Below are 13,783 nucleotides of genomic sequence, written 5' to 3'. Positions count from 1 at the left end.
TTCAAACTTTTATCAGATGAATTTGGGGACAAGGGGGCGTGATTGGGGGTGGGCTAGTTGCCCTCCAGTCACTTTTGACTATAAAAGTGAACTAGAACTTTCAATTTCCAACCAAATGGGTCCTTCCTGAAGTTTATACGAGCATCCCTTTCGTAGGAACTATAAAGGCCCCTAGGCCATAATTTACAACGCTTGCCCCCCCGGGCCCTGGGGGGCCGTGTCGACTTAGGAGTTTTGTTATATTATGTGCCACCAGGGCAAAACTTACAAACCTTGCCCTGATGGCTGTAGGGGGGTTGTCATCCTCAAAGACATAATTTACGGACCTTTCAACTGCCTGAATAAAATGGCTCAAAATTATAAATTGGATGTGTTTGAGGAAATGGTGGGCGTGGGAGGGGGATTAGTTGCCCTCCAGGCTTCCATCTCAAAATTTCTATCAGATTCATTTCCGGAATATACAAGGTGGCGGGATTTCCACCCTCTTATCACTCTATATCTTAAAAAGGGCACTAGAACATCTAATTTTCAATCCAATGAGCCCATTCCAGAGTTGTTTACGATCACATTTTCTATATATACCTCAAATGTCCCCAGAGTATAGCTTATAACCCTTGCTCTAAGGGATGTGGCGGGGGCGGTGTTCTCTTCAAAGACATAATCTCAGAACCTTGAAATGACGTTGAACAAAATGGCTCTTTCAAAATTTTGACTGAATGTGTTTGGAGAAATATTGGGCATGAGAGGGGGATTAGTTACCCTCCAATCACTTTCGACTATTAAAATGGGCGTTAGCCTTTTCAATTTCCAATCGAATGAGCTGTTTCCGAAGTTTCTACGACAACAGACGACCATCTCAAAATTTATATCAGATGCATTTCAAGAAAATACGAGGTCCAGGGGGTGAATATCCCCCCACGATCACTCTTAATCTCAAAAAGAGCAACAAAACTTCTGATTAGCAATCCAATGAGCCCCCTCCAAAGTTTATACGATCACCCTTTCTATACAAACCTTAAATGCCTCCAGGGGATAACTTACAACCCTTTCTCTGAGGACAGTGGGTATTGGGGTTGCCACCTTTAAACAAATAATTTCCATACTTTTCAGCTACTTCAAACAAAATGGCTAGCTCAAAATTTTGATTTAACGTGTTTGGGGAAATAATGGGCTTCGGAGGGGGGTTTAGTTCCCCCCAATCACTTTTGACTATTAAAAGGGCACTAAACGTTTAGATTACCAATCGAATGACCCCTTTTTGAATTTTCTACAATAAGTCCTTCGATATTAAGTGCCCTGGCCTAAGACCCAAAAAAAACTAAATAAATAAGCAAATAACACATTGTGCCCACACGGCTCTTTTTTTAGCCAGCGTTATCACTGCCTATGATTATTTGAGAGCTGTCACTGTTCCGTTCCAACCAAGAACAAGGTCACTTGCAAGACTTTGAAATTTCGTATATGTCATTTGTAAGATGCTATGTGGAGTGTGGAGTCAAAAAAAAATCATCTTTGTAATCAGTCTGAAATTATTGATGCGGATTATCTTTGAACCGACAGTAATTGTACAATAGAAAATAAGTTAGAATTTGATTTATGCCAAGAGGACGAACCAGACAATATAAATTCACAATTGGTGAAGTAATACGCCAATATTTTAGGGAAATATTATTTTCCTCATAAGATAAACCTTAAAAGATGAGGATATTCAAAATTAAATTTAAAAAAGGATCTCGATCTTTATGAGGCTTTAGGAAGGGCGGGGCGTTGAGGAGAAAAAGCCCCTTTCACATACGAAGTAATTTCTGTTTGTTTTAAGTTTTAATGTCGCTCCGTACTCTCAGTAAAAAAACTTGTTTTTTTATTTAATTTCTGAACGTTTTTGAATCAATGCATGTTTTGATTTTGGCTCACTGCAGAGGAATAATTAAAACGAAATTTGCATATTTATTTTTTTGGCCAAATGGCTTTCTCATAGTTTTGATCGAATGATTTTGAGAAAAAAAGAGCGGGGGAGGAAGCCTAGTTGCCCTCCGATTTTTTGGTTACTTAAATGGGCAACTACAACTTTCAAATTTTTACAAATGTTTTTATTAGTAAAAGATATATGTAACTTTTAGGAGGTGAGCCCCTCATATGCGTAATAATTTCTGTTCGTTTTAAGTTTTAATGCTGCTCCTTACTTGCAGTTGAAAAAACTTTTTCATATTTATTTTTCATTGTTTTTTTTCTAAATAATGCTAGAAAAACCTGCGCTCCCTTCATGGAAATTTTCTTCCCCCATGACAAATTTCTCGATGGAAAGTTCCCCCAACATATCCCCCTCTTCTCAGCCCCTCCCCCCAACCGAAAAATCCCCCTGAAAACGTCTGTACACTTCCCAATACCATTACCATTGTGCCAATACCCAATACCCGATACCCGATACCAATACCATTTACCATTACTATATGTAAGCACTGGTCAAAGTTTGTAACCTGTAGCCCCTCCCACGGGGACTGTGGGGGAGTAAGTCGACCCTAAGACATAGTTATAAGGTTTTTCGACTACACTGAATAAAATGGCCATCTCAGAATTTTGATCCGTTGACTTTGGGAAAATAATTAGCCTGGGAGGGGGCCTAGATGCCGTCAATTTTTTTTGGTCACTTAAAAAGGGCACTAGTACTTTTCATTTCCGTTAAAATGAACCCTCTCGCAACATTCTAGGACAAATGGGTCGATACTATCACCCCTGGAAAAAAAAACAAAAAAAAAACAAACAAACAAATAAACATGCATGCATCCGTCATCTGCCTTCTGGCAAAAAATACAAAATTCCACATTTTTGTAGATAGGAGCTTGAAACTTCTACAACAGGGTTCTCTGATACGCTGAATCTAATGGTGTGATTTTCGTTAAGATTCTATTACTTTTAGAGGGTGTTTCCCCATATTTTTTAAAATAAGGCAAATTTTCTAAGGCTCGTAACTTTTTATGGGTAAGACTAATCCTTATGAAACTTATATATTTAAAATTAGCATTAAAATGCAATTCTTTTGACGTACCTATTGGTATCAAAATTCTGTTTTTTAGAGTTTCGAAAAAAAACAAAAAACAAATAAACATGCATCCGTGATCTGCCTTCTGGCAAAAAATGCGAAATTCCACATTTTCGTAGATAGGTGCTTGAAACTTCTACAATAAGGTTCTCTTATGTGCTGAATCTGATGGTGTGATTTTCGTGAAGATCGTATGACTTTATGGGGGTGTTTCCCCCTTTTTTATAAAATGAGGCAAATTTTCTCAGGCTAGTAACATTTAATGGGTATAACTCATCTTGATGAAACTTAATATATTTAAAATCAGCATTAAAATGTGATTCTTTTGATGTTGCTATTGGTATCAAAATTCCATTATTTAGAGTTTTGGTTACTATTGAGCCGGGTCGCTCCTTACTACAGTTCGTTACCACGAACTGTTTGAGAAATGTTTCAATCGTAATCATTATATGTATCAATAAATGTGTATCAATAGGGTATTGTATGTAAACACAATATGTATATGTGTATAGGTAAATGTGTATCATAGGTATCAATATGTGTATCAATAGGTAAATGTGTATCAATAGGTTGTATGTATCAAGAACCTCTGTGTCAATAGGTTATTTGATGTAGCAAGGTTTCTATGTATAGAAAATCCAAGCCCTTTTCCCTATCAAAATGGGTTAAACCCTTTAGAATTAACACAGCGAATTTAGAAAAACAACAGAGAATTTCTGCGAGTCTCTTTCTTAGGGGTCTTACTTAAAGTATGAGTGGGCAAAAATCTTAAATCCAGAGATACTGATACAGAAAAACTGTCTATATTCTCAAATGGAGCAAATATTATCAACAAAACCTGACCAGAAAGGAAATTTCAGTGGAAAACTAATTGAAACGGAATTTTCAACAAGAGCCACACAAAAAATTGCTAAAAAGGGAGTTATCAGATAGAGAGTTATCAGGGAGACTACATTCATGCAGCCCCTTTCATATACGAAGTAATTTCTGTTCGTTTTAAGTTTTAATACCGCTAATAACTTTCCGTTAGAAAAACTCGTTTTTTTATTTAATTACTAGTAAAGATGGTGTATGAAGTACAGATGTTAAAAGTGTTTTTGCTTTTTGAAATTATTTTTTGGTAAATTATTGATGCCACTACAATGAAGGATTTCCTAAGGACGGTAGGACATCCTTCCTTATGTAGAAAGTGCAATGAACTTGTTAGTTGAAATATTTTAGGTTTTGTACACTTTGTGAATTTTCGACTATAATAAATATTGTATTCATAATTAGTAAAGTTAAAAATTTTTATGAATTTTGACAGGATATTAGAATAACTGTTAGTTTGAGAGTAGTAGATTAGTCAGTATGACGAGGCATGATTGTGAAGATGGCGGGTCAATGTAAAACTAATTTAGAATTAGTTTCTTTTCTTTTTTGGGTTTTTGGTTTTTCTAGGTTGAAGAAAAAACAGAATAAAAGAATCCCGGAGCAGAGAAAAGAAATCCTGGAAGCTCCATTCAATTACACCAACAACAAGATGTTAAAAGTAGAATCCACTGGGCAAGGCCCAGCGTTTTTCACAGTTGAAAGAAGTTTGGAAGAGTAGGGAAATAAGTCTTCTAACCAAGATTAGAATATTGGAAGCTAAAGTGATTACAGAGGTCAAGTATGGTTCTGAAGCGTGTGCACTCCGAAAGACAGAGAATGATTTCCTAGATGTTTTCAAAGGAATTGCCAACTGATTGTTTTGGGTACCCGACTGACTGACCATATATCAAACAGTAAGCTGTACAAAAAATGTGGTTCAATACCACTTTCTACAGCTACAATAAAAAAAAAAAGTTCAGACCGCTAGGCCACGTTCTACGGATGAAGGATAACTGATTTACCAGGGATCTTCTTTGTCAACCAACCACCTAGGGCCGAAAGAAATGTAGACCATCCTCGAGTGGGATGGAAGGATTATATGACATTTATTATCACTAAAATCCTTTATGGGCCATGGTTAATACAAAAATATAACACTATATAAATCATAAACAAATACACACCATTAAATCCAGATTAAATTATAAATAAAGAACAGGAAATCATCCCTGTGTATCATTCCTGTGCCCGCAAACTTGCCAAACTTCTTAATCCCAATAAGACTTTTATCACTTAATAATGTTTGTAGACTTTATTCTGTGTGGCTATGGCCCGCAAGCTTTTTGAAATAAATCTTATCTTATTATATCAACGCATTCCTAACTGTAAAATCCCCCTCTTCATACTATTTAATTCTTCATAAAAAACCCTAAAAACGAATTAATTCAACCTCCTTATTCCCAAACATTGCGCAACAGTAAGGACCTAACTTGTTTGTCGCCCTTCCCAGATACTTTATCCCATCACCAAGCGGCAAAAAGTTCCTCCCCCCATGATTCCATAATCTTAGCATACGGACAGAGGGACGGGACGCTGTAATATCAGAATACCATTTTTGGATTTTCTGGTTCTCTAAAATAATCCTTACCTATTCGGAAACCAAGCCCCATTTCTTTCCCTGACCTTTTCCCGGTATTCCAGAGCCTACCTTCTTCACAACTTTCTAAAAGATATCTTACTAGGCTAGCCCAAGAACCTGTTAATCACTCTTAGCATGCTACCTTTAATAGCCTATCTTCATGTGGAGACCCCAGTTTCTCCCAACACCTAACAATGCTAACTGCCCTATTTCTTGCCCTGACCTTTTCCCGTTATTCCAGAGCCTACCTTCTTCACAACTTTCTAAAAGATATCTTACTAGGCTAGCCCAAGAACCTGTCAATCACTCTTAGCATGCTACCTTTAATAGCCTATCTTCATGTGGAGACCCCAGTTTCTCCCAACAACTAACAATGCTAACTGTTCTATTGCTCTTAAACTAGTCAGCCCCAAATCACCCCTTAAGACTAATCCATTAAAGTTATAGCTTAGACCTATAATTGGTCTAATAATGATGTTGTAAGGAAAGATTTAAGGAAGACGAAAATTTCTTGGGAGGATGTAACGAAAGAGGCTTTGAATTAACTGGGATGGAGGAGGAGCATGCGTAGCTGTGTTTGCCTCAGGCAGGTTGGTGCTGCAGTGAATTGTTAGTAGTATTAGTAGTGAAAATGTAGTTTCTGAGCTAACTTGAATTTTTTTTTTTTTTAGACGTTCATGCTCTGAGCTATGTTACACAAAAGACACTTATTCTATAATTAATTTTAAACGCATCTTTCCAGTACCCTAATAATGAATCGGGAGTTTCCCTCCACCCTGCCATCTGAAAAGCCCGAAAAAATATTATTTTATCCTGGGTCAATACTAAAAAAGGGCTGAAAAACTCAGATCATTTTAACATTACCTGAGTAGCCGCCCTTCCACACTTCAAAAGATCGTCTTTATAAGTTCCTCCAGCACCCAATGCAACAGCAGGGGCGGGAGGGGGAGCAGTCCTAAGAGTCTTGAGGGTAGCCACCAACTGGCCACAGGCAATAAGAAAATATGCCCTTGTTTTTAAATATTCTTCATGAAATATAAAGGACGTGATTAGTCCTTGCTCAGAGACAAGTTTCAAATGTGAAGCCGCCCTTTCGCAACAATCAGCAGCTGCAGATATTTTTTCTGAGAGGGCGCCTTCTTGGGATAAGAGCATGCTTTTGGACCGTAGGAGTTCAGTGCATCCTTGGATATAAGCTGCTCTGCTTTCTGAAGATAGTATTTTGTCTAGTGGAGCCATTATTTCAAGGCCAACTTGGGCGTGGTCATACCTGAAAGGGATTGAAAGATTACTTCCCTTCATCTCTCCATTTTAGTGATTTCTTCTATCTATAGTTTATGTTAATCTTCTCCGTAATATCCTATATTCAAATTTAGTTCACATCCTTCTTTTTTTTTCTTTTTTTATTTAATCATACCGGAAAAGATTTTTTCTCACTATTCCACTACTTCTCACCATTTCTTTTCAATTTTGAAGAGGAAAAGAAGGACTAAATTATCTTTCAACGAGAACCAAGCAAAGACTTTAGTTAAAGATATGATGCCACCTCATATGCCACTTTACTGCAACAATGTGCATTGGTATATGCTACACACAAATAAGGAGGGGAAACTAAATACTTAATTTTACAACCTAGCTTCATAGAACTAAAAAAAGAGAACTATTTTGGTATTTTGACGAATTTGGACCTATGCCCTCAAATAAATTCCACCCTTCATTCCTATTTATCCAAATTTTATTAATTGAGCTTTAAAGTAAGTGAAAAGCTTTCTGTTTCGGTTCCAGGAAACATAATGAAAAGGGAGCAATAAGCTAAAGTAACGACTTCAGTCCCCCGTTTTGCCTACAAGTCTATTGGACATAGTCCGTCATGAGTCAACCGGAAAATGGGCGAGTGGGCCTATTAAGCTCAGGTCGCTATCGCCTGCGAGTCCAATCGACTTCAGTCCCCTAATGAGTCAATAAAAAAACTTGCCCATCCCTATTGCCATTCCAGTGGGTTTTTCCATTAGGCAAAGCTCATATAATATGAACAATCTCAGTTGCCCAATTTGCCCGTTAGTCCTGTGGACATGGTCAGTTATGAATATTTGAATCATCTTTTTGGAGTTTCCAATAATCCATTATAGGATGGATGATAGACTATATATCAACAAGTGAAAATAATCATTTTATACAACTTTGAAAAAGCTATACCATTTTTGCCTCTCAAAGAGACTATATGTCTTGGTCTTATTAGCCATGGCACTCAAGTTTTTCGTCACTTCTACCAAGTTGATTTTAATTCAAAAATCAACGGTTCTTTTTTCAATTTAAATAAAATTTAAAATTTAAAGATTAAATTCAACTGAATAATTTAAAAGAAAATAACTTAATAAATTTTGCCTAACTTAAGGCTTTCTTTACCTTTTCTGGTCTTTTGACATTTATTGACGTTTAATAATGAGCTTGAGTTCTTGCCTTACGTTAGTTCCTATCTATATGTCAAACACTTCAACAACTTCTATTTTAAATACCAACAAAAGAATATAAATTACAAAAGAACAAAGAAAGATAAATCAAGAAAAAAGTATTAAATGGGGCTTCTACATGAACTAAGCGTAGAGGATACTGACAATTAGTGATAGTAAATGGTTAAAAGAGAGCAAATATTCTGACTTAAGTATTTTCTAAAATTACTGCTTAATTAGGTGGACTTTCACCTATACTCTACGCACATATTCGATTACCTTTCCTTATTAAAATCAGCACCTCTCGCAAAAACAAATATATAAAAAAGGGTATGATTGAGAATGGCTTTAAAAGGAATAATAAAATAGCATACATGAAAATAAGAGGGAAAAACAAGGCTGACAAAAAAAACTATTGGTATACCAGTGTTTGAATGATGTTGCATCAACATATTTTGTGAGTATATTTTCTTCTAATTCTGGTTATGATTCGTATCATATCAAGAATGCTGATAAGCTAGTATATAGAAATATATATAAGAGAATATGTAGAATATGTAGAATATATAGATATATATATTCTAAATATAGAATATATAAATGTAGAATATATAAATATATATATTATATAGAACATCTAAATATCGAATATATATATATATAAATATATATATATATATATATATATATATATATATATATATATATATATATTCTATATATTCGATATAGAATATATATATAATGAGAAGAGAAATCACCAGTGCAACAGCACAAACACATAAAAAAAAAGACAGAAGGAGAAAAGGAAGATTGTTTTCCTACATTAGTAATTAATATAGATCAGCGCTTGAATGAGGCCTTAACCCTACTCATCCATAATATCACATAGGTCAAACAGCATAGCAAGATTTCATTCATTTATTCATTCAAACCCCAATTGAGATGGCTCCTGCTCAGCCAAGATGCAGGGTGAAAGCAATTCCTTATGACAATCAATGGTGTAACTCTTTTTGTCTTTTGATTACGTAATATAATTATTTAATTAAGCCACTGTGCACAGGTGATTCGACTTCCTAGTGTTGCCCATTTTCGTTTCATAGTTTTAGTAATTTGTAAATTGCTGAAAAATTAATAATCAAATAATCAATCAATGAAAGTTTTACCCTTAGTTTCTAAAGGATTTTTTCAATCAGCCAATCTGGAAAGAACGAAACCTAACCTATACTCAATGAACATACTTTATTAGCTCAGCTTATATTAATCAGTACCTCTCAGATGAATGTATGACTGATTATGGCTTAAAAAAGGAATAACAAAATGGCACGTAAGAAAACGAGAAGGAGAACCACGGGCAAAAATAACGCTGGAAATAAATGAAACAAAAATCAAGCTTTTCGCTTATTTTCTAATAGGTTTTTTCAAGCAGCCATTCTAAAAGAACGAAGTCTTCTACTTCAAAAGAGAGCAAAAAAGGAAAGCTTCTGAATTTGTGGCAAACGACTGTGGCCACCTGTGTTGATCTGCGGCAGGCTAGAGGTTCCACGAATGCTGCTCATACCAGCATTTCTGTTGTAGCAGTACCCCAGCTAATACTACTACGGCTCCAACGAGTGCACTATTTCTTGGGAGAAAGTGCCACAGTATTTAGTCTACAGTGTCACAGTTCCATGGTCTCTAGTACTAGATCACTAGAGGAAAGATATTGAACCACCTTTGTTGCTATCTAGGTAAAACAACCTGGATAAATTACGTCTTTAGTGTTTGCTTCTACTAACTCTCTCTAATTATCTCACCATTACAAAATCCAAAAAGCTTGAGGCTGGAATGGGGAACATAATTATTCGGCTTTAGCGACCCGGGATCTTATTCTACAAATTGACCCACACCCCTGGGTCGTACTTTCGAAAAACTATATCTTCCCTCAGAGAAGATCTCAGTGATACATTTATATAAGGGCCCCCCTATATAAAATCTTCCCTTGTCAACACTTTTAGACTGTACCTACACGAAAATGGTAAAAATAAAGCATAGTTAGAAAAGGGCAAAAAAAATCTTAATACTCAAAGGTCAACAGCGATACAAGGACCCAAGGACCCAACCAAGACAAACTTCAAATAAAGCACACTTCCAAGAGGACCTCTTGCGCGGAGGTGCATACCTCCAAACAATTAGCGATTAAGGCGTATCAATGAACTTATGAATTCAGCTAGAAAATTTATCTTTAGGTTCTCAAGTTATTTCTGTTTCCTGTATGAGTCACCAACACGTTACGTTTTTCAGAAGCGATCCAATTAGAGGATTCTTTAAAGACATCTAATCTCTTAACCAAGAAAGAATAATAACAAGACAAAAAGATATTAGGTGAATAGCTATGGCAAGGATAGAAACAATATATTTAAAGAGGGAATGACATTGAACCTACAAAAAGGACATTTATCTGATAATTAGGGCCAAGGGCCCCAATATTCTTATTTGCTTACCTAGCACAAGCTCGAGCAATTCTATAAGTGGACCAGTAGTTACCATGCAAGGCTGCGAGACGCAAGGTTGATAAGCTCTCAGCTTGCCAAGAATACCCATGATGAGCGAGGCATAGCAATACACATAGCCTTACCTAAAATAAAAATAACATATATATATATATATATATATATATATATATATATATATATATATATATATATATATATATATATATATATATATATATATATATATATATATATATATATATATATGCCAAGGAACTACCAGAGCAACATGAAACCAGACTTGCTGCTAAAAGAGAAAGTGAAAAAAGAAGGCGTGCCGAGGAATCACAAAAACAGCAAGAAATCAGGCTTGCTACTGATAGAGAAAGTAAGAAAAGAAAGCGTGCCGAGGAATCAGAAACTCCCACGTGCAATATTTCCAAATCATCTGGGATGGGTAAAGTATTGCAGCAATGGAAACTTATTATTTGGGATGAGTGCACAATGGCACACAAAAAATCGCTCGAGGCTCTGGATCAATGCTTGAAAGATTTGAGAGGGAAGTCGAAACCCTTTGGCAGCACATTAATATTGCTTGCGGGAGATTTCAGGCAAACATTACCTATAATACCTAGATCAACTCCTGCAGACGAAATGAATGCTTGCCTGAAAAATTCTAATTTATGGGCACACGTAAAAACATTAAAATTAACTACAAATATGCGTGTCCGATTGCAAAACGATGACTCTGGTCAAACATTTTCAGATCAATTGCTGGCAATTGGAAACGGAAAGCTCCCAGTAGACTCAATTTCAGGACGTATACAACTACCTGCTGATTTATGTAATTTAGTGAAGTCCAAAAATGAATTGATTGAAAAAGTATTTCCGAATATTCTAAAAAATTATAAAAATAATAAATGGCTAAGTGAAAGAGCGATTCTCGCACCCAAAAATAGACGTCCACGAAATCAACAATATTGTTTTGACCAAGATTCGAGACCAGGCAGTCCTTTACAAGTCAGTCGACACAGTTTTGGAACCAAATGAAGCGGTTAATTATCCATCTGAATTTTTAAATTCCGTGGATCTTTCAGGGTTTCCACCACACGTGCTACAACTAAAAATAGGCGTACCAAAATGGCACGCGACTTGCCGTAAAAAAAAACAATGGAAAACCTAATAGAGGCCACAATCTTGACAGGACCTTTTGAGGGTAAGGCTGTTCTTATTCCTCGCATTCCCATGATTCCAACGGATCTGCCTTTTCAATTTAAAAGATTGCAATTCCCAATTCGATTAGCATTTGTAATCACCATTAACAAAGCTCAAGGTCAATCATTAGAAAAATGTGGTATAGATCTTAATACTGATTGTTTTTCCCATGGACAATTGTACGTTGCATGTTCGAGGGTCGGTAAACCTGACAATCTATTTATATGCAGCGACAATTGGACAGCGAAGAATGTTGTATATTCGCAAGTTTTACGCAGTTAATTTGTATTGTATCTATCTATCTATCTATCTATATAAAAACGAGTTGTGTGTATGTATGTTTGTTTGTTTGTAAAAAGAGCGTTTGTATATGACGTCATTATTAGTACATACGGCTTTGTATATGCACAGACAATGGGAAAGCCAAGAGTGTTGTATATTCGCAATTTTTACGTAGTTTGAAACACATATATAAATCTATCTATATTCACAGGTGGGACACAGGGACACAACTACAATGGCGCGTAAATAATATGGCGCGTAACGAATTACGCGCGCGGGGGGGCTTGGGGGGCGCGAAGCGCCCCACCAACTAGGTGTTGGGGTGGCGTGAAGCGCCACCCCAACAGCTAGTATATATATATATATATATATATATATATATATATATATATATATATATATATATATATATATATATATATAGAAGAGATGGAACATTTATCTGATAATTAGGGCCATGGACCCAACAAGGCCGTCCTGGCCGAGTGGGTTGGTGCGCTGGATTCGGGATCCTTCGTCTGAGAGGACGCGGGTTCGAATCCCGGTGTACCCAATTCTTCAGTTTGGGACGGGGGTCAGTAACGTGACTCTGTAAGCTTAGCCAGAGTCGACCCAGCTCTAAATGGGTACCTGGAGAAGTCTGGGGAAGGTAAACAGGAAGGGTGTGCGAAAGCACAGGATGGCTGGCCCCCAACCCCCCATTGCACTTCCTGGCTGAAGGGCCAAGAAACAGAGTTCAGCACCGCCGGTAGGGACTGTAAAGTCTAATGCCGTATCCTCTACCTTTTTTTTTTTTTTTTTTTTTTTTTATCCAACAAGAATATTCAGCCTGCGATTGCATAAAGATTTTATAATTACATGAAAACAATGTAGCCGCTTACAACAAATTATATAAGAAACTTCCAAACGACGCGAATCGAACCCAAGCATCCTAATAGCTATGCAAGGCTAAGGTTTAGCTATTATTGTCTGAAGGAAAATTTAGACTTTGTAATCACATTTTTAAAGTTGCTTTATCGCCCATAATAAAAACTAGAATAAATTTACTGCAGAACAAGTCTCTTTTTTCGCCACAAAGAGAATATTCTATGCAAAAAAGTGCCACATATCAAGCAAATAGAGCATGAATTTAAAAGAAATGCTAAAGCTTTGATAAAGTCAACTGTTTCTGTATTTTCAATACAAGTTAACAATATAGAACAAAATGCATTTTTGTGCTCATTAGTATTGCATACACTTCCTTTAAAAACTTTTCTTAAAAGTTGGAAACCGACGGACTTTTTTTTTGTAGATCTTTTATCGAGTTACTGATTAATATAGGAAAATAGTATAAAGAAGTAGATTTACTACATTCTTAGCAAAACTTCTCAGCAACAAAGGGAAAATGATTTATAAATATGAACAAGAGCTAAGAGCTCATATGGCACTTGTGACGAGGTCGGAAGAGCCGAGAGCTCATATGGTACGAGGTTGGAAGAGCCAAGAGCTCATTTGGTACTTGTGAGAAGGTCAGAACCTAAAGAATCCTAAAGAACCTAATGAAATACCTCATTTTTATAATCTTTCAGAATTAACCCTCGCCCCCACTCCCCCAAAGAGAGCGGATCCGCCCTTCCAACTCCCCCGAATGTCACAGGATCTGGTCGGAATTTGAAATTAGAACTTTATAGCACAAGATCCTTCTAAATATCAAATTTCATTAAGATCTGGTCACCCTTTCGTAAGTTACAAATACCTCAATTTTCAAAATTACCTCCCCCTCCCAATTCCACCAAAGAGAGCAGATCCGGTCCAGTTATGTCAGTCACGTATCTTAGACAGGTTTCTATTC

At 36.3% G+C, this 13,783-nt stretch overlaps 1 protein-coding gene across 2 annotated transcripts in view; it reads right to left on the bottom strand.

Annotated features, from left to right (window-relative positions):
* Positions 1-13,783, bottom strand: part of LOC136035679 (integrator complex subunit 7-like) — a 129,915-nt gene that overhangs the window by 45,047 nt on the left and 71,085 nt on the right. For both annotated transcript variants that reach the window (XM_065717603.1, XM_065717604.1), the window contains exons 13-14: positions 10,465-10,598; positions 6,396-6,801 (exon numbers count right to left, since the gene is read on the bottom strand). In XM_065717603.1, coding sequence (XP_065573675.1) covers positions 6,396-6,801; positions 10,465-10,598 — 540 coding nt within the window. The remainder of the gene's footprint in view (positions 1-6,395; positions 6,802-10,464; positions 10,599-13,783) is intronic.

This window comes from Artemia franciscana, chromosome 14 (assembly GCF_032884065.1).
Source record: "Artemia franciscana chromosome 14, ASM3288406v1, whole genome shotgun sequence".
Classification (NCBI taxonomy): Eukaryota; Metazoa; Arthropoda; class Branchiopoda; order Anostraca; family Artemiidae; genus Artemia; species Artemia franciscana.
The sequence above is the reverse complement of the archived record's forward strand: the minus strand, read 5'-3'. Positions and strand labels throughout refer to the sequence as shown.